Consider the following 20,366-nt stretch of genomic DNA (forward strand, 5'->3'; position numbering starts at 1 on the left):
TGACGGCACAGTTCCCTCAGAAGTAGCCCCAGGACGCACATTTCCCTCAAGCGTCACTGGTGACGTTGCCCACATTTGTGAGGCCGGCGACCTCTTTCAATACCACCAGGTTAATTGCTGCGGAATACACCGCAGAGGCTCACTGCTTTTTATTACGTTTCTTTTTTCATACAAATTTGTGACACAGTGAAGCCCAGCTACGCTTCTGCAAAAGTGTAATTCTGGTGCATGCAGTCTCACTAACACTTGCACTCTAATATCTGGACTGAAAACGAAAGTCTTTGGACGCATTTCTCAACTCTTCTTCGCCAACGCTAGCCAACATTATAGAACCTGCGTTACGTCGCTACAAAAATTGGCTGACAAGTTCTGAGTTTAGGGGACGTTTCATTAAACGGCATCCTCATTCCTCGCAGAGAGAACAAAAAATGGATGAGGACCAACTTTACACGTGCCAGTCACCTCCACCGTTACACACGCTACGGGCAGGAGCTCGGAATTCTGAGCGGCAGTAAAGCAAAGAAAAGCTCGGTAAAAATTTCAGAGCTGATTCATGATATTTTTGTTCTGCGTTGGGTAATAGACCACCCGCCACAGCACGTCACATCAAGATATCATGTGATTGGGAAAGAGTGGATCGTTGGTAAAACAAGTGCACGTTGGTGTTGCCGCCGTGATGGTTTCCGCGTTTTGTGCGACGAGGTCAGGGAAGTATCTGCTTCGCACATCAAGGTTTTCCCCTTCGCGCAATGGCATCCATCATCGGAAGCAAAAATGAAAACAACGCATGTGATCGTCGGCTGCCAACCCACGTTGCTTTGTTTTGCCATCACCGGTCGCGACATCTGGCGTTGTGACGTAGATTGTTTGCAAACAGCCAGATTGCTGCTGTATAGCTAGCCGGGTCCCGAGCGCAATGTCTCAATTACAAATTCCCTTTCTCGCCTGGTTCTTTCTTTCAAGTTAGCTTTCTCACATGTTCTTCTTGCAGAACCTGCATCAGAGGAGGCGTCCCTTATTTCTGATCACCAGAAGTTAAACATGCGGATACAGATACATATTGAAAACACAACTGGAACAACGCCAAAGGCCTTGGTTCAAACGGCTTGTGACACTTTGATCGTGCAGTCAACTGCATCACGCAGCACATATTACACTACACTGAGCACTGAGCTGACTATGCGAGGGAAAAAGAATGTTACCTCTTTGCCTACGTGTACAAGTACAAACTCAAACCTCCAGCTGTGACGTCAGTTGGAGCCCAGGCTATCCCTTTGGGTGACGTGACCTCTTCCGCGGCTCCCTGACTGCCGGAGTAGACGATTTCCTACACTTGTATTATCTTGGAACGCAGAATCACGTTGATGTACATGATCGTTGGTTGCTGCCCTCGCTTTTTGTTTCTGTCTGCTGAATAATCGTATTTTACGTATATTTGGCATATCTTGGGCAAAGTTCCACAACATTACACGTAACGTGATCGGTCACTGGAGCCCTGTTCTCCTAGCAATAGCCCTCTCCAACCCTTGGAAGATTGCCAGCAGCTCTGGTGAGCAGGCGGCCTTCAATGCATCGAGCGCACGAACGAGAGAAATTAATCCCTAACTTAAAAACCCGAGACTAGGGGACAAAAAAACGACAAGGTATCAAGAAAAAGTTTGCCGTACAGGTTGGGACTTAAGTTTACGGAACGCGTGAGCGGTGTATTTTCTCCTCGGCGCGACACCCTAGCGGCGGGCGGGCTCATCCACTCTTTCAGAGGGGCGGGAGAGGACTGCACCTGTAGCGACACCAATCCAAACCACTTCGCAAGCACATTCAAGCGATACCGAAATTACCGCAGCCTGTCGCAGTGTCGCAGTGTCGCAGCCAGCGCACTCACCCACCCCTCCCAATGTGTGAACTCGTCCGCTCCCTTCCGCCGCTAGGGCGTCGCGCCGATGACAAAATACCCCGATCGCGCGTTCCGTAAACTTTGGTCCCAAAAATACAATACGAGCACATGACCATTGTAATGGCAAAAATGGAAACATTCCGTAGACGCGAGACTTGGGGGCTTCAGTGTGGGGCGTTTGTTACTTTCCATCTGACAGGTGCAACGCCGCTCCCAGGGGTGGAAAACACATTCGCAACGCGAAATGAAATCCACCTGTGTGTGAATATTTTAGAGAATATGGGATATATTCCATATAGGCAGATACGAATGAATACCCAAGGAATATCTCAAACAGGAACTGTCTCGTAGAGTAAGTCTACTGTTTGAATAAGTATTATCCATCCTGCAAGATCGCGAGGCAAGTGTACGTAACCTGAAGGTCAAAAGTCGCATCATATAGCATACTGCATACGTTGGCACTACGTTGTGGTGTACAGGGATGTGTCCATGATGTGCATCTCGGGGGGGGGGGGGGTTCCGTAGCGGTGACGCCCACGTCTGCTGCTTTTATGGCGTTTTTTTTTTTGGCCTTTCTGACCGGTTTTGGGGGATGTCAGGGGGTGCTGGAACAATCCTGGACTGGTGTACTTGACGCTGCATGTCGTATGTTTGAAGGGTCACAAACAACACACCGCCGTTAGATGAATTGGACAATGGGGTCCCTCAAGGGTCGGAAAAATGGTGGGAAAGTATCTGCGCTACTTTATTTCGTAGCGGTGTCGCCTCATATCTCTAGCGGCGCTACCTTTCAGTGGAGTGGTATATGCCGCTAGCCAGTTCCGTTAGCGTTTCAAACTACATACACAACGCCATTGTTGCTCAGTACCGACTCTGCAATTCCGTGTATGCTTGCTTACCCGTTTTGCAAATCGCAGTCCATGCAGTTAAATATTATAAAGTCATACTCGTATGGCACTGGCCGTCTGCACAGAACGACGACCGAGATATGTTGGGCTAACGAGGACTTTGTAGAATTGATTGATTGAATCCACTTTGCTCTATGGACACAAGAAACCTACTCGTTCACTGTGTATATGAGCGCGTTCTCCGCTCTGACCACGAATGCGAGCAAGCAGCCCGAGAGCAGCGAAAGGAACTGGAGGCAGAGCATCACGATGGCAGTGGCACCGACGTGTTCGATGAAATACCGGTAGTGCATCTCCAGTCTCAAATCACACGGTGGACATATGCCGGAAGGACAACAGGTTGATGGCACTGGCAAACCTCGGTCTCGGTAGTCGTTTATCCCCAAGGGTCCTCCGCAGCAATAAAGTCTCTCTTGGACGTACTGCAAGCCGAAGCCTCTGCATTCGTTCAGGTCGTAGAGCACTCTCTCCCGCACCGTCATCCAAATGACGAAGCGATATTCGAATATGGCGACGGCCGCACCAATTTCGCACGCTATGATTCCTGCGAGGATGAGCAGGAATAGGAGGAGGGCCAGTAGATGTTCACGTAGGATAGCCCAGGAGAGAAGAGCAACTAGAGGAAAGGATATGACGCCCATGACGATGAGGATGATGGCTGGACCTAAGCGTCCGGCATAGAACTCCCCGAATGGGTTCAGTCTGGCATGCACAAAGCTTCCCACGGCGATGAGAACAACACCACAGCAGAGAAGGACGATACCTGTGGCGGCCGTAAGCCGCTTGAGAGCTGCGCTGCTCAGCATGTTGCTCTTACAACATCACTCACTGGAAAACGTGCTTTGGAAACGCTCTCATTGTTCTCCCCCTTTGTTCAGACGACAGATGCTGTCACGCATGCATTTGGCGCTTTTCAATGACGCGTCGTGTGTATCTCACTTCCTGCCTACACCGTTACGGTGATCCAAATAATGAACCACGTCCCGTTTCTGCAACTGATATATAAAACGTCAACTACTCTATATTTGTTTATTTTTGTAAAATCAGAACCGATTGAGTGATTGGCTTTGTTTTGAAATGCGAGAAAATGCGGTATTATTATACTGTGGCCATAGTAGCGAAGAAATAAAAATTGACTCTCTCTGGGTGTTAGGTAGTTCGTCGAGAAAGTACCTATTGAAAAGAGCACCAGAATCACTCTGGTGTTTTGTAGTGGCTGTGGTTTGGGACATCCCTGATGTTTTCTTCTCCCATGTTAGCGTTAGAATTCCCTGGTGTGTTCCTCTCATGTTCACACCAGGATCACTGATGTGTGTGCTCTGGTGTCGCACGCCGGGGTCCCTGGTGTTTCCTGATGCTCCACTGTTGAACATAATGATGCCTCATACATTCGAACCCGTGATATACTTGGTTCCTCAGCACCCTCACGGGGCACAAAAGCTGTGCATACTTGAGAACGCCAGAGAAATAGAACAGCACAAGCACAGCTCAAACACTATACGAACACGGTATTTTTGTTCGTTTTTCAATAAGCGTTCCCAACTATGCAGTGGCTCGTGAGGGTGCTGAGGAACCAAGCACTTGACGGGATCGATTGCGTGAAACGGCGTAATGTTCAACAGTGGAGCATCAGAAAGCACCATGCAGGGATTCTGGTTTGCAATATGCATACATGAATATCCATACATTCAACCAACACGTTCTGCTTGTTATTTCGTTATTAAAAGCTGCTTGGGTACTCATTAGATATCAAAGGTTCGTGACCCATCAACAGGTTTCCCGGTCCTCATGCCGCCACTTTTAATCCTTATGTCGTAGGATTTAACCCCTCCATTAAATTTAAACCTCGTGCTGCCAATTTTATTCCTTATGCCGTGGAATTTAATCCAAAATTATCGGCTGATCTTTTCATTACTCTTTTCAAGAGATGGGACGAATCCAGAATTTTCCGAATCCGAATCGAAGGAAGGCTCAAGAAAGAATCAACGAATCTTTCGAAACATTTCTTAAAAAAGAGTTTAAAAGCACTTCCACTGAAAAGTGTTTTAAAGCAGAATTTCATATCTTCGTTGAACATAGAGGAGACAAGCGAGCTGCTATATACGATTGAACGGAAACATCTCCTTGAGTCTGAGGTGCAACGAAGGAGGGAACTAGACAACGGACACGGGACAAGAACCGACGACGACGACTCTTGAGTCGTACGTCGTTGTCGGTGCTTGTCCCGTGTCCGTCCTGTTTAGTTCCCCCCTTCGTTGCTCCTCAAACTCAAGGAGATGTTTCCGTTCATTCATATCCTCGTTTAATGAAAAACACATTAAACTTAATAGTTGACTTTCAGGAGAAAACATACTCATATACTTGTTTATAATGTAATTCATTTACCGTGTTGTTCATCGACTACAGGGAATGCATAACATCTCGAGTTAGACGTATTTCCACAAAACTAAAAAAAAAGCAATCAAAAGAAAAACCAGGTTACTTTTAAACTTGCGATGTCACGGAGGAAAGAAGACCCCAACTGCTCTTCAACAGAAGAGAGAAGCGTGGGGATAATAATAATAATAATGTTTTATTGGTGCCCAAGAACGGTCGTGGCGACCCTAATGTTGGCGCACACAAATACAATACAATGCACTACAAATAGACACAATATACATACAAATACAGTAATACAATATGCACTAACAACAAGACACGATCTACGCGGTCACGCACACAAAAACAAAAACAAAAGAGACTGTACATAAAGAAAAGAAAAAAAAATACATGACTTGAATTGAAAACGAGAAAAGGGCACACGCACATTGTAATGTGAGAAACACATGCAATCGCACTGCAACAAAAGGGAAATTATCTGAAAAAGTCAAAGAAAAGAAATCTCCGAAAAATGAGAAGAGATATGACACCTAAATGATGTACATGATGCTGAAAAAATATCAAGAGATGAAGGGAGCGAGTTAAACAAGGCTTGGCATCGTGTAAGGGGGTCATTAGGACAGCAGTGGTTGACATAGAACGTTAGGGGGTTCTGCAGAGTAGCACACGGAAGACAAAAATTTAGGCGGCCTAACAGAAAAGGGGAATCAAATATTGAGTGCACACATTTATAAAGAAACATCATGTCATGAATGTGGCAGGTAATTTGAAAGCTTGCCATAGTCATACGATAAATAAAGGTGGTAGCTTCTTTGGATCCACGCGAGGGTCACGTTACCTGAATAGTCCAATGAGGGCGCTTTGCACACGCCACTTTGGGAGCCACTTCGGCGCGCTACCACCACACCTCTCCAAGTATTCCGAAAGTATGAGAGCCGTCGGGGTCTCCCATAGAGATGTATGTATCCGAAGCCGGAAAGGGAGCGGTGAGTGGCCCCCAATCTCAGCTTCATTTCTTGGAGTAATGGGGCTCCTCCTCTCTTTCTGTCCAGAGCAACGTAAACAAACAAACAAGAAAACACAGCTGAAAGCTTTAAATTAATGTAGATTTTTGTTCACTCACTCAGGGTCCAGCCTACTGCGTCTTTTTTTATCAGCTATGACATGTAGTGTAGCACCGGAGACAATAAAGAAGCGGAGGAACGGGCCACGAGCCTCATTCTGTTCCTTACCAGGGGACGGTGTAGTTGCTGTATTCGTACACTGGCGCAGCCGACATTTGAATGTGGGTTCAACTTGCAGTAGAAGAGACTTTATTTCTGAAGCGTGATGTCGGCAAGCTTGCGTTTGTCCCAGTTGACAATAAAAAGAGACGCCCGAGGCATCGAAGCTACGTCGCGGCAATGTGGGTGGGGAAAGCATTGATTTAAAGAACGCAGAAAGCGCTTTAATCACGACCATTTTTTCAAACCAAGCTGTTAAAACCTGACTGCTAGAACGCACCATGCCAAGTGTTTCACTCGATAGATGCATACATATCGCGGAATTCGATTTTGAAAATCACGACCGCGTGACAGTGGCAATAATAATAATAGTAATAATAATAACTTTATTGTACTGGTTTTATACATGTAAAAGAAAACAGGATGACCTATGCCTTTTGGCATGTGGGCCGTCCTTGCTAGATTGCAGACAGTAACTGTTACCAACATTTACGCCGTTACATAGCCTTGAAGAAAAGAAAAAACAGAACAAGTAAGGAACAAAAGAAAGAACCTATTACAGTAATATGTGTAACAAGGAACGATACAATTAATGCCAATACACAGTCAGAATTCAATACAAATCAAGTTCAATAATTTAATACAAGATAGAAAATGCAGCGTACATGTGTTATTAGTGGCATGTCCATACTCTTCAACCTTTCAGAAGCAACCATTTTCTGATTAGTTTCTTCGCACCAGGTTTTGTTTTTTCGGTAAGTACGTACCTAGGTACTTCATTAAACATTTTTGGTACCTAGTACCATCTTTGATATCTACCGTACTCTGCTCTTATCCGTTTTATCTTACAGGTTGGAAGGTTAACACGTGCAGATCGAGAACAATCTCGTATTTCGTTAAAGTCCTTACTAAAGTTTTATTTAGCAATCACAGTATAGTGATGAAGGCTCTTGAAAGAATGCACATTATAATGGTTGCTATTTATTTGCTTACGTATGTTTATAATTGTTCTGTCAATCCATCTGGTTTGATACATTGAACAGTTTCCAAATAGTGCAATACCATACGTCAGAATACTTTCTCAAAGTGATTGATAAACACGATATTTGATAGACGAACGTGCATAGCTACTAAGCTTGTAAATGTAAGCACTTATGGTTCTTAGTTTTTTAAACAAGTAATCCATATGGGTTCTCCAACTTAAATTGCTGTCGAAATGTACGCCCAAATATTTGACTGTGTCGGAAGGCAAGTACAGTCTGCGCAAGCTTCACTATGTAGATAAATGCTCTGGTTAGTATTAAGTGATTTGTGGAGATTATGAAAGCACACTAACTTTGTTTTACTTACGTTGACGAATATTATGTTACTAGTGTACCACCTTATTAATCGATATATATCTGCCTGCATTTTTACAGCTCCTTCTGTGAGATGTTTACAGGAAATGAGTAATGCAGTATCGTCAGCGTATTGGAATAATTGACAGTCTAAACCTATAGTAGTAATATCACTCACAGATATGTTGAAGAGCAATGGTTCTAATACAGATCCTTGATGTACTCCTTGTTTAATTGATAACAAATTACCTTCAAAGCTACAAATACGTATCATTTGTTTCCTATCAGTCAAGTAATTAGTCAAAAGTGTGAGAAAGGGACCTCTAAAACTAATTCTTTCTAGTTTATAGAGTAAAATACTATGCTGTATAGTGTCAAACGCCTTGCTTAAATCTAAAAATACACAGAGTGCCTTTGTGTTATCATCCAGATTTGACGATACGACATCGACAAAATCTTCGTGCAAAGCGATTGCACTTTGACCTTCTGTATATCCATATTATGATGATGAAACATGTAATCCATGTCGCGTTAAAAACCTGTTCATAATGTTCCTTATAAAGTTTTCTATAATAATAGCTAAAAATTGAAAGTATGGATATAGACCTGTAGTTACCTATGTCATTTTTCTTCCCACTTTTAAAGAGTGGCTTGATAATAGCTGTTTTAAGTTGTTGTGGAAAAATTCCAGTAGCAAGTACACCATTAGCTATATGCAACAATATATCTGTAAATTTTTCTTGATGAACCACAATAACTCTAGGACGGACGTTATCGTAACCCGGCGCTTTATGTACATCTATTTCCTTGATGATTGTATTCAAGTCATTTGCTTCCATAAGAGGCAATTATGACGAAGAAGACACTTAAGGAACATCGTAGTGCGATATTCTTGTTGTATCTGTCAAATGTAAATCGTCTGTTTGCTTTTGTAGAGAAGCAGAAAATAATTCTGGTAATGTTTTAACATCGCAAGAGCTTCCAAAATTTCTTCTAATGGTATCGTTGATGTTACGTTGTTGCTTGTGATTAATGAGTTCGCCTATAACTGACCACGTCTGTCTAGGACTAGGATAGGACTAGGTGCCATGTGCGGAAGCCTTGGGTAACAACACGACTGCTTTGCATGATTCACGAGAGAAATATGCTTTATAAATGCTTTATTCGCTCTAGGGAGCCTGGCGCCTTAAAAGAATTTAAATGTTATAGAAATGTCGTGAATAAGGCCTTGAAACATGCCAGAGCAGCTTATTACCACGGTCTCTTCGAGAGATCAGGCAATAACTCTGCAAGCACGTGGAGAACTTTGAATAGTATTTTACGTCCAAACATCCCCAGACTTAGTTCCATGATTATAAACGGAGAGCAAGTAAGTGGTACACCTCTCTGTAGTCGTTTTAACCAGTACTTGGTAGATGTTGGGCTCAGAAATAGGTCGGTATGTAATACCGAAGATGCCTGTACGCATATTCATAAGAGAATTACGGACTCAATGTTTCTTTTTCCAACTACTGCAGAAGAGGTCTGATCATCGTTCCTTCAATTAAAAAACAGTACGGCTCGTGACTGTGAGGATTTACAAGTCAATCCAATCAACCATGTTATTGACTTATTAGCTCCTTTTTTGACAAACATTTTCAACTTGTCTTTCGCAACCGGGGTTTTCCCTTCTATGATGAAAGTGGCTAAGGTCATACTACTAAGTAAAGGTGGAGATCCCAATGTATTTGGCAATTACAGGCCAATATCTTTATTGCCTATATTTTCGAAAGGTTTTGAACATATTATTCACAAGAGATTCTCGACTTTCTTTGAGAAATATGATGTCATTACTGACCGTCAGTTTGGGTTTCGTAAGTCACGTTCAACTGAGACCGCACTTTTATGTCAAAAAGAACAAATCATTCGCAACATCGAAAATAGGCAATTCACCTTAGCAGTCTAAATTGACCTCACAAAGGCGTTTGACCTTCTTGACCACTCAGTATTACTAAACAAACTACAGAAATGCGGAATTCCTGGCAATGGCTTCTTTCTTCGTATCTAACTTCACGAGAGCAATATGTCTCAATAGAAGGATATTGCTCCGATAAACTGAATATCATGACCGGTGTTCCGCAGGGCAGCATCTTAGGGCCCTTGCTGTTTAAGCTGTACAATAACGACATTGTTAATGTGGCATCCGATGCTACGTTTTTTATTTATGCAGACGATACTGCCATATTTTTCGCTGGTGCCACAGTTGAGGCAGTAACTCGGATGGCAAACACCGCCCTTCAAGCAATAAGTCACTGGACAGAAATTAACCATTTACTTATAAATACTAACAAAACGAAAGCTGTACTATATAAGCCAAAAAACAAAGTAGTAAATAACTTAGTTGATGTATATCTGGGCCATGATCAGATTGAAATTGTAAAGGTCGTTAAGACGCTTGGTGTATATTTTTCCGAAGACCTATCCTGGGAGTGCCACATATCCCATGCAATAAAGGTCAAAATGTCAAGGTCGATAAGACTTTTGAACCGTCTGCGTCATGTCTTCCCTTTGAGGGTGAAATTACTTGTATAGAATTCACTAATTTCTTCGGTCTTGCGCTATTGCCTTTAGTCTGGGGCACTGGAACGCTGAGAGACATAACTAGTTTACTGACCCTACAGAAACGGGCAGTGCGTATAATAGCCGATGTACCTGACGATGCACACACACAGCCTTTGTTTGCCACTTTCAAGATAATGAAGATAACCAGTATGTACAACTATCATATGTTCAAGTCTTTTCTAGTTGCCACGCGACAAAATAATCATATGTTATCCCCGTTTGCGCTACGACACTTGTCACAACGTACTCGTCACTGTGACAAATGGACAATACCCTGGTTTAGGACTAACTACGGCCAGTCCCTGCCTTATACCCTTCCGTACGGTTTGAACAGTTTTCATACCCAGAAGATATCAATGACCTCTCCTTTTCTTCCTTAAGATCGTTGTTTATCTAATTTGATATTTCGGGATAGCAGCTCAATTTCTTGTTATTTTATACACGATGTAGTACTGTGCATGCTGTATTGTGTAGTATTGTACATTCCAACCTACACACATTGTAGTATTTTGTCATGGTTGTCTTAGTTTTAAAGGTTATGTTTAAAGGTTAGTTTTAAAATAGCGTTCCATATTTCGCACTACATAGATGATTTTGTTCATTTGCTGCATGCCGTCGCGACGATCATGTTAAAGGGACGATGCCCTTGTCAAGCAGCCTCGTGCTGCTTTTTGGCTTCCCCTTGATTGTATTCTTTATGTGGAAGTTGCAATAAAGCATCGTTTATCGTTTATAGTTTAATATTATACCATGCTTTGTTAAATTTTTTCATAAAATACCGGCGTTTAGCTTTCCGGATTTCGTTTGTTACTCTTTTTCGTATAGCTATATAACCTTGTCTTAACGTTTCACATCCGGAATTCCTACGACATTTGTTCCAGGCCTCATTTTTATCTTTAATTAACTGAAGGCTGTGATGATCAATCCATATATTTTCCGGTTTCCGACGAGTTAAAGTGACACGTGTGCGGCATAGATGATATATACTGTTTAACGTCTCAACAAATGTGTCATATGTGGTCAAGTGATTATCGGACATGCATTTCTTCCAGTTATATGCCGAGATTAATTTATCTGCCATCTTGTCATTAATTCGCAGATTTGTCTGTTGTATTATTTCTCCCTTGTTGCCGAAGTTCCTAGTGATTGAAACACCATAATAGTCTGTAATTTTTTCCTTTATAACAGCCGATGAATATTCACCATTAATAGTCTTAGATTTATATGGTCTATACATGTGGATGTCAGTGTGGATCCCATGACTTCTTCTCTTGTAGGGGTATTCATAGCAGATAAAACACCTATAGTGACGATAAGATTACAAGGTACTCCTTTGCCATAGTGCTTTGTTTTAAGGTGTCGATATTTATATCTCCAATATCTCTATATGTCTGTATATTATTACGCAAATCATTTTCTGTTCATGCACAGTGAGTTCCAGCTGTAACACTTCTGCTGATATAAAACTAACACACTTGACATTCCTGACGCACATACACGGAACATGTATGTCCGCGTTACACGGACATACGTCTTTCCTTCCAAATCTGCAATAATCGAATTTTTGAAAATCTCTAATAGCGTACATTTGAGTCAATTTCCTCAGGTCAAGTTCAATTTTGAGTACAATTTTCTCAACACCTACTTCAGATAGAACAATCATGTCTATATTATGCATACGTTCTTTTAATGCGGTCACCAAATGATACAAGTGTTTACGTATACTCCTCAACAACAACAACAACATATATATTGTGATTATGAAGTGGGGAGGTTTTCCACTCTAGGAGTGGAACGCTACCCCATAGCTAGCTATACTCCTCATATTGACATGCAACATTGGGAAAGCCGTAGTTGTATCTAATGTTTGGGTCCATATGCTGTAACTAGCAAATTGGTCTTGCGATGTGGATAAGTAGTAGGAGGGAGTGCCGAGGCTACATGGGGTCCACTTAGAAACCTAGTCCCCTGGGCCCTGCCCTGAGCCCTGCGCGTATTTTTCCCCACGCGGCGCGTGTGCGGAGGGTTGTCCACGTGATTATTGGCGGGGGAGGGATGCGCTTGCGCTCATCGTAGCATATTTTTCAGCCTGGGCAGACTTCTTTGGCCATACTTGGGCCGACTTCATATATTTTTCCGATACAACAGGTGAGCGGTTTACATGCAGAGACATGCAAAGAAGGGTCATACACAAAAAGTACAAGTCAAAATATATTTATTAATGCCAATCAAGTTGATATATTTATTAAAGCCAATAGTGCTGGGAATTGTGCCAATTGTGATGCCAACCAGGTGAAGGAGAAAAACCCAGCCGAAAAACCTTCACCATCTGTAACAGGGCGGCGCTTGAGTGTAGGGCTGCTGTTATGGGCGTCGCGCGACCGGAGGGCAGCGTGCGCGCTTACCATTCCACCTGGGCCGATTTCTTCCACCATTTTCCTACTTGGGCCGACTTCCTTCCCGCGACAGGTGGGCGGCGCTCGAGTGTAGGGTTGCTGTTGTGGGCGTCGCGTGGCCGGAGGGCTGCGTGCGCGTTTACCATTCAGCCTGGGTCGCCGACTTTCGCCATTTTTCAGCCTGAGCCGACTTGAATCATATTTTTTCCAGCTACAACAGGTGTGCAGTAGGCTGTTTACATGCAAAGGATAGCCATTCACAAAAGTACAAGTGAAAATATATTTATTAAAGTCATTACGAATTATGTTATGACTCTACGTGAATGGGAAAAACTTAGCCATTGAAAATCTGAAATAGAAGGAACACAATACACGTAACAAAGAATATAATTATTAAAGGTACGATACAATAGCATTGAATAGGTATCACAGATCAAACACAGTATTTTTTATTAGTGGAAGTTTTCAATGAATCAGAAGTGATAGCGCATTTAATCAAAGAAGATATTCTTAATCAATACGATTACAATCAAAATTTCAAGTGCTATTATAAAAAGTCTGAGATGTGAGAATCTGATAAGTGTAAGTAATTTCGAGCACAATAGCTAAGTTTAATATTCCAACGTGACACAAATTTAATTTCTATTGAGTGAATAGCACAGACATAAGGAAATAATTCCAATCAACACATAGCATTAATATAGAACCTAACCAACATGTAGGGAAATAATATCTAAACCATATCAAAACGATCACCACATTCAATCAAAGAAGATATTCTTAATCAATATGATTATAAACAAAATTATAACATGTATTATAAAAAGTCTAATATTCCTATACGTGAGAACCATCTTTGCAATAGCGGGAAGTTCTGATAGTTGTATGTAATTAACTGTGAACAGCAGAGACACTGGAAGACTATGGGACACGAACACAAGAGGAAATAAAATCTATACCACTACAAAGAAGATATTCCACTTGCCCACATAGCACGCTCCTAGCCAACAAACAGAACAAAGAACGACAAGAACACAAGAGGAAATAAAATCTATACCGCTACACAGAAGATATTCCTGATCAAAATAACATGGTAATCTTAATCAAAGAAGGTATTCTTAACCAATATGATTATAAACAAAATTATAACTTGTATTATAAAAAGTCTAATATTCCTATACGTGAGAACCATCTTTGCAATAGCGGGAAGTTCTGATAGTTGTATGTAATTGACTGTGAACAGCAGAGACACTGGAATACTATGGGACACGAACACAAGACGAAATAAAATCTATACCACTACAAAGAAGATATTCCACTTCACCACATAGCACGCTCCTAGCCAACAAACAGAACAAAGAACGACACGAACACAAGAGGAAATAAAATCTATACCACTACAAAGAAGATATTCCACTTCACCACATAGCACGCTCCTAGCCAACAAACAGAACAAAGAACGACAAGAACACAAGAGGAAATAAAATCTATACCACTACAAAGAAGATATTCCTGATCAAAACAACATAGTAATCTATCATTCAGAAAATCAGAAGAAAAAATCAAACTCATCAGAAAGTAGACATGTTAAAAATGAACTTCACCACATAGCAAGCTCCTAGCCAAGAAACAGAACACGAACGACACGAACACAAGAAGAAATAAAATCTATACCACTACGAAGAAGATATTCCTAATCAAAACAACAGAGTACTCTATCATTCAGAAGAAAAAATCAAACTCATCAGAAAATAGACATGTTAAAAATGAACTTCACCACATAGCACGCTTCTAGCCAACAACCAGATCTAATGATATCTACCCTGATTTGTTGAAGACGGGTGCCGATAGATGTATGGGAGACCATGAAACACGAACGACAAGAACACAAGAGGAAATAAAATCTACACCACTACAAAGAAGTTATTCTTAATCAAAACAACATAGTAATCTATCATTCAGAAAATCAGAAGAAAAAATCAAACTCATCAGACTCATCTGGCATAACATTTCGAGCACAATAGAGAATCTCAATTTCATATTCCAACATTACTCAACTTTTCATTTCTTATTAAGTGAACAGCATAGACGTAAGGAAAAACGAGAAACAACACAATCAACAGCTACAATTAATAGAGAGCCAAACCTGCACACCATCCAACACATACAGAAATAATAGCTAATTCACTTAACGCTGAAGAACAGAGGAACACGCGGCGACACGTAAACAACAACAGAGGAAAATAATCTATCATTGAACCAACATAAAATCGACCAATATACAATTTTCATTCTAACAAATACTACGAACCTTAATGGAGGTATCCAAGACGTAGGAAATATGCACTGTTTTCACTCTTTTCCTCAAAGCCGGGAGACTTTATGTCTCTATCTATATGGCCAAAGCACTGCGCATGCTTTATCACTCAAAGGGTTGGGGGCTATATTACTTCGTCCAGCAAACGGGGCGCTCTAGAGGTCAGATAAGAGAGAGTTCAAAGGCAATATATTTTATTGTGCAGCGCAAATAGATGTCGATATCACTCGCGGGGGTCACTATCTTTTGGCATCCTTTCCCTGAAACGGAAATCTTTCGTCAAAGTGGTTGACAAGTCGACTAAGTTTGTAGAGATGCGATATTGTTATTGAACACGTAGAGAAAGTCCAAATTATTAATTGGTAGCAACGATACTCAGTCGAAAACGAGAAACAAATTTAATTACATCATTTTTTTGTAATATCTTGCAACAGAAATTTCTAATGAACCACACAGAAATATCAAATGTGAAATGCAACTCAGAGTTAGAGGAACTTACCAGGAATTCCCATCTTAGAGGAACTTACTTATGTCAATCGAGTGAACAATTGAAACAAATGCAAGACAATAATTATTTCAGGCAGTACGTTCACAACTCATAGAATATCAGACGAGTGAATACTTGAAACAAAGTCAAAACAATAGTTCTCACGACAGGTGGAGATTATAGCATTCTAAACCAGATAATAAAATTTTTATCAATAAAATAAACATAGATATGCTTTTAATTAAGTGTAGATCTGCACTTGAAAACAGAAGAGACAATTGCTCTACATTGAAAAGATGGACAGATTTTGTACTCGATACCATAAGTCATGGGAAGATGTGATAAAAAAACTGCTTCGAAAAGGAGGAGCCGCGAAACGATTTCATTATCGCTGCATTTCAATACGTCCTAGACATGGTCGTATTCGGAGAAATGGTACAAACTACAGAACTGAAGGTGCAAGAATTTATATGCCGAATCTACAATACTTATAAAAATATCTGCACATCAGTGTCGGAAGGGCCACTTGGATTGATGGCGGAGTTTTTGAGGTTTGCCAACAAAGAATTGAAATACACTAGACCAGATGTAATTGTAATCATTGCAATGAGCATTGCGTTCATCAAGAAAGCAGTCGGATCAAATTATCATATACAAGCGGTCTATATCGCACGATTCATTACGGATTTGTTGAAATTACACATATCTGAGATGGAAAGTACATAAAATCTTATCACGTGATATATTCCACTACCACGGCAACGCAATTATTTTCTTCTACCAGTCTCTGCAACGATGTCGAATCAACAGAAGTTCAATATTGTTGTGCAAGGTCTGATGTATTATCACCTGTTGAAACTCAACAAACATATCAATTGCGGTGGACCACCGGACGATTTTCATCTAATACTCTCCTGTACGCCATTCAAGAATCTTCATACAAAGAAAGGAAGCATCAATAAGAGACTGTGCAAGTTCATCGCGACAAAGTGCAAGTTGTTGAAGCAATACAAACACGGCGAGAACATATCACCTGCGTTAATCAACGCTGGATTCAAGCGCCCAATAATCAGAATAAACTATTTAATGTCTTCGGAATTCATCAATGAAGACAACAAACGAAAACTTCAGACTTTGAAATAGAATTGTAATTTATCGAAATAAACAAGTGTATAACTGAAACAATAAATGTAATCTTTGTCATCATTATAATGAATTCTTCGCATCACAATGAAAAACACCTTACATTTAGCATGGCTAGACAAGTCTTCGGAATTCATCAATGAAGACAGCAAACGAAAACTTCAGAGTTTGAAATAGAACTATAATTTATCGAAATAAACAAGTGTATAACTGAAACAATAAATGTAATCTTTGTCATCATTGTAATGTATTCTACACATCGCAACGAAAACAGCTTATGATTAGATTGAAGATTGCTAAATAGACGAATATTCCATAATTTGTGCAAGAATTCTCATATGGAATGAAACCTGACCACCAAATAGGTTTTACTCGACTACACTCTGTACAAGTTCAACACCCGAAGGATAGAATTGCCGGAGAAGGATCGGTGATAGAAATTTAGAGACATGATACATCAGTCTATGATTACAAAAATGATCACTATTCTCGTGTGAAAACTTATCATATTTCATGAATTAAATTCCACAGTGCATGTATATTTCTCAATCAGTTGCACTAGCCCAGACGTAGTAAAAGAAGAAGAAAAGGCGTCTTTGACAAGCAACCCGATTGGAGTGCGGAACAAATAAATATTTTTGTCAACACAGTTGTCCGTTTGTATGACTGGATAGGAAAAATGAGCCGTCCAAGACAGAGCAAAACGGGAAATAAGGCAAGATAACTGATTGTGGCGGGATAACTCAAAGCGTTCGCGACACACGGACACAGTGTCATCGACTTTTACAATCGCATTCGGGTTCAGTGCCTTGGAGATAACACGAAGCATTGTCGAAAAGCGAATCTATTATCAGATGCCACAATGCAAACGAAAGATCTTACGAGCATGACGTGCAGGCCAAGTCTACATTTCTAATCACATAGTCTTCGTAACACACGGCACACAAACATATATGAAATAATTTCCGAGTGGCAATCAGATTTTGGGAGAAGTGGATCACACAACAGCCGTTAGAAGTGCTTAACCAATATACAATGAAGATGAGCGTTATGCATAAACACAATGGAAGATATGTTATATTAATTATAATAACCAAATCAGCGCAGGTCACACATAAACGTAGATCCAATTCACAAAATATACTCGAGATTTCACGCAGCCATACAGAAAAACTATCACATTATTTTAGTGTCTGGGCACTACAAATGGAAAGACATTTTATAAGTCTTTAGCTCATAACGCTGTAAAACGCAAATTCCACACTAAAGATCAGTTTCTACTTTAATTTTTCAAAGTCAAAACTGCACGTTATTTCTTGCATTTCTCTAAGATATAGATTAAAAAGTTGTGCATATACTCACACATACTATACAAGATATTCGATTACGGATTAAATGCTAAAATTTATCGATTCACATTCAGGAGAAGTGGTGACTACCACACATCAGTAAGAGTTTAATTAAAATTTGAACATGTGTTGCGATTTATGATCAGTGTTGTAGAATGTGTAATTTCACAATACGCAAGCTTTAGCTCGATCACTTTGACGAGCACTCTTTCACGATGTCAGAGAAGTTAATCGAATGGATTGATATTTTCTGTATACAACTATAACATAATGCGAATTCTTTATGTCGCGGATATTAAAAGTTACGAATATTTTCCGAACGAAATTTACTTAAGACTCGAAGAAAGGGTCACCCGCGTCCTCGAAGACGTTTCGGCAACACGCCGGGCCGCGTTTCCCGAATGCCGTACCCGAAACCGAACGCGATTCTGCGCCCGACGCGTTATCGCGGTACCGCACGCGAGCGTGTTGCTTTTTCCGGAAACGGGTTCGTCGACGCGGGTGACCCTTTCTTCGAGTCTTAAGTAAATTTCGTTCGGAAAATATTCGTAACTTTTAATATCCGACATAAAGAATTCGCATTATGTTATAGTGTATACAGAAAATATCAATCCATTCGATTAACTTCTCTGACATCGTGAAAGAGTGCTCGTCAAAGTGATCGAGCTAAAGCTTGCGTATTGTGAAATTACACATTCTACAACACTGATCATAAATCGCAACACATGTTCAAATTTTAATTAAACTCTTACTGATGTGTGGTAGTCACCACTTCTCCTGAATGTGAATCGATAAATTTTAGCATTTAATCCGTAATCGAATATCTTGTATAGTATGTGTGAGTATATGCACAACTTTTTAATCTATATCTTAGAGAAATGCAAGAAATAACGTGCAGTTTTGACTTTGAAAAATTAAAGTAGAAACTGATCTTTAGTGTGGAATTTGAGTTTTACAGCGTTATGAGCTAAAGACTTTATAAAATGTCTTTCCATTTGTAGTGCCCGGACACTAAAATAATTTGATAGTTTTTCTGTATGGTTGCGTGAAATCTCGAGTATATTTTGTGAATTGGATCTACGTTTATGTGTGACCTGCGCTGATTTGGTTATTATAATTAATATAACATGTCTTCCATTGTGTTTATGCATAACGCTCATCTTCATTGTATATTGGTTAAGCACTTCTGAGGGCTGTTGTGTGATCCACTTCTCCCAAAATCTGATTGCCACTCGGAAATTATTTCATACATGTTTGTGTGCCGTGTGTTAGGAAGACTATGTGATTAGAAATGTAGACTAGGCCTGCACGTCATGCTCGTAAAATCTTTCGTTTGCATTGTGGCATCTGATAATAGATTCGCTTTTCGCCAATGCTTCGTGTTATCTCCCAGGCACTGAACCCGAATGCGATTGTAAAAGTCGATCACACTGTGTCGCGAACGCTTTGAGTTATCCCGCCGCAATCAGTTATATTAGCCTTATTTCCCGTTTTGCTCTGTCTTGGACGGCTCATTTGCCTATCCAGCCATACAAACGGACAACTGTGTTGACAAAAATTTTTATTTATTTGTTCCGCACTCCAATCGGGTTGCTTGTCAAAGACGCCTTTTCTTCTTCTTTTACTACGTCTGGGCTAGCGCAACTGATTGAGAAATATACATGCACTGTGGAATTTAATTCATGAAATATGATAAGTTTTCACACGAGAATAGTGATCCTTTTTGTAATCATAGACTCATGTATCATGTCTCTAAATTTCTATCACCGATCCTTCTCCGGCAATTCTATCCTTCGGGTGTTGAACTTGTACAGAGTGTAGTCGAGTAAAACCTATTTGGTGGTCAGGTTTCATTCCATATGAGAATTCTTACACAAATTATGGAATATTCGTCTATTTAGCAATCTTCAATCTAGTCATAAGCTGTTTTCGTTGCGATGTGTAGAATACATTACAATGATGACAAAGATTACATTTATTGTTTCAGTTATACACTTGTTTCAGTTATACACTTGTTTATTTCGATAAATTATAGTTCTATTTCAAACTCTGAAGTTTTCGTTTGTTGTCTTCATTGATGAATTCCGAAGACATGTCTAGCCATGCTAAATGCAATGTGTTTTTCATTGGGATGCGTAGAAATCATTATAATGATGACAAAGATTACATTTATTGTTTCAGTTATACACTTGTTTATTTCGATAAATTACAGTTCTCTTTCAAACTCTGAAGTTTTCGTTTGTTGTCTTCATTGATGAATTCCAAAGACATTAAATAGTTTATTCTGATTATTGAGCGCTTGAATCCAGCGTTGATTAACGCAGGTGATATG

General features: G+C 40.4%; 1 protein-coding gene and 1 long non-coding RNA gene across 2 annotated transcripts; both read right to left on the reverse strand.

Annotated features, from left to right (window-relative positions):
• Positions 1-2,951: 2,951 nt before the first annotated feature.
• On the reverse strand, positions 2,952-3,608 carry LOC135373128 (tetraspanin-15-like). The gene has a single exon (XM_064606391.1). It carries the CDS (start codon positions 3,606-3,608, stop codon positions 2,952-2,954), a length of 657 nt encoding a protein of 218 aa, XP_064462461.1.
• Positions 3,609-12,540: 8,932 nt separating this feature from the next.
• Positions 12,541-15,121, reverse strand: LOC135373087 (uncharacterized). The gene is made up of 2 exons (XR_010416271.1): positions 15,050-15,121; positions 12,541-13,087 (listed from the first exon to the last, which is right to left on the reverse strand). It is a non-coding gene; the product is annotated as an uncharacterized LOC135373087 (long non-coding RNA).
• Positions 15,122-20,366: the final 5,245 nt, after the last annotated feature.

The sequence above is a fragment of the Ornithodoros turicata genome, unplaced genomic scaffold (genome assembly GCF_037126465.1).
Source record: "Ornithodoros turicata isolate Travis unplaced genomic scaffold, ASM3712646v1 Chromosome21, whole genome shotgun sequence".
Taxonomy (NCBI): domain Eukaryota; kingdom Metazoa; phylum Arthropoda; class Arachnida; order Ixodida; family Argasidae; genus Ornithodoros; species Ornithodoros turicata.

Excerpts from the sequence above, each read along its gene's own strand:
- LOC135373128 (XM_064606391.1), bottom strand. The coding sequence starts at position 3,608 with ATGCTGAGCAGCGCAGCTCTCAAGCGGCTTACGGCCGCCACAGGTATC.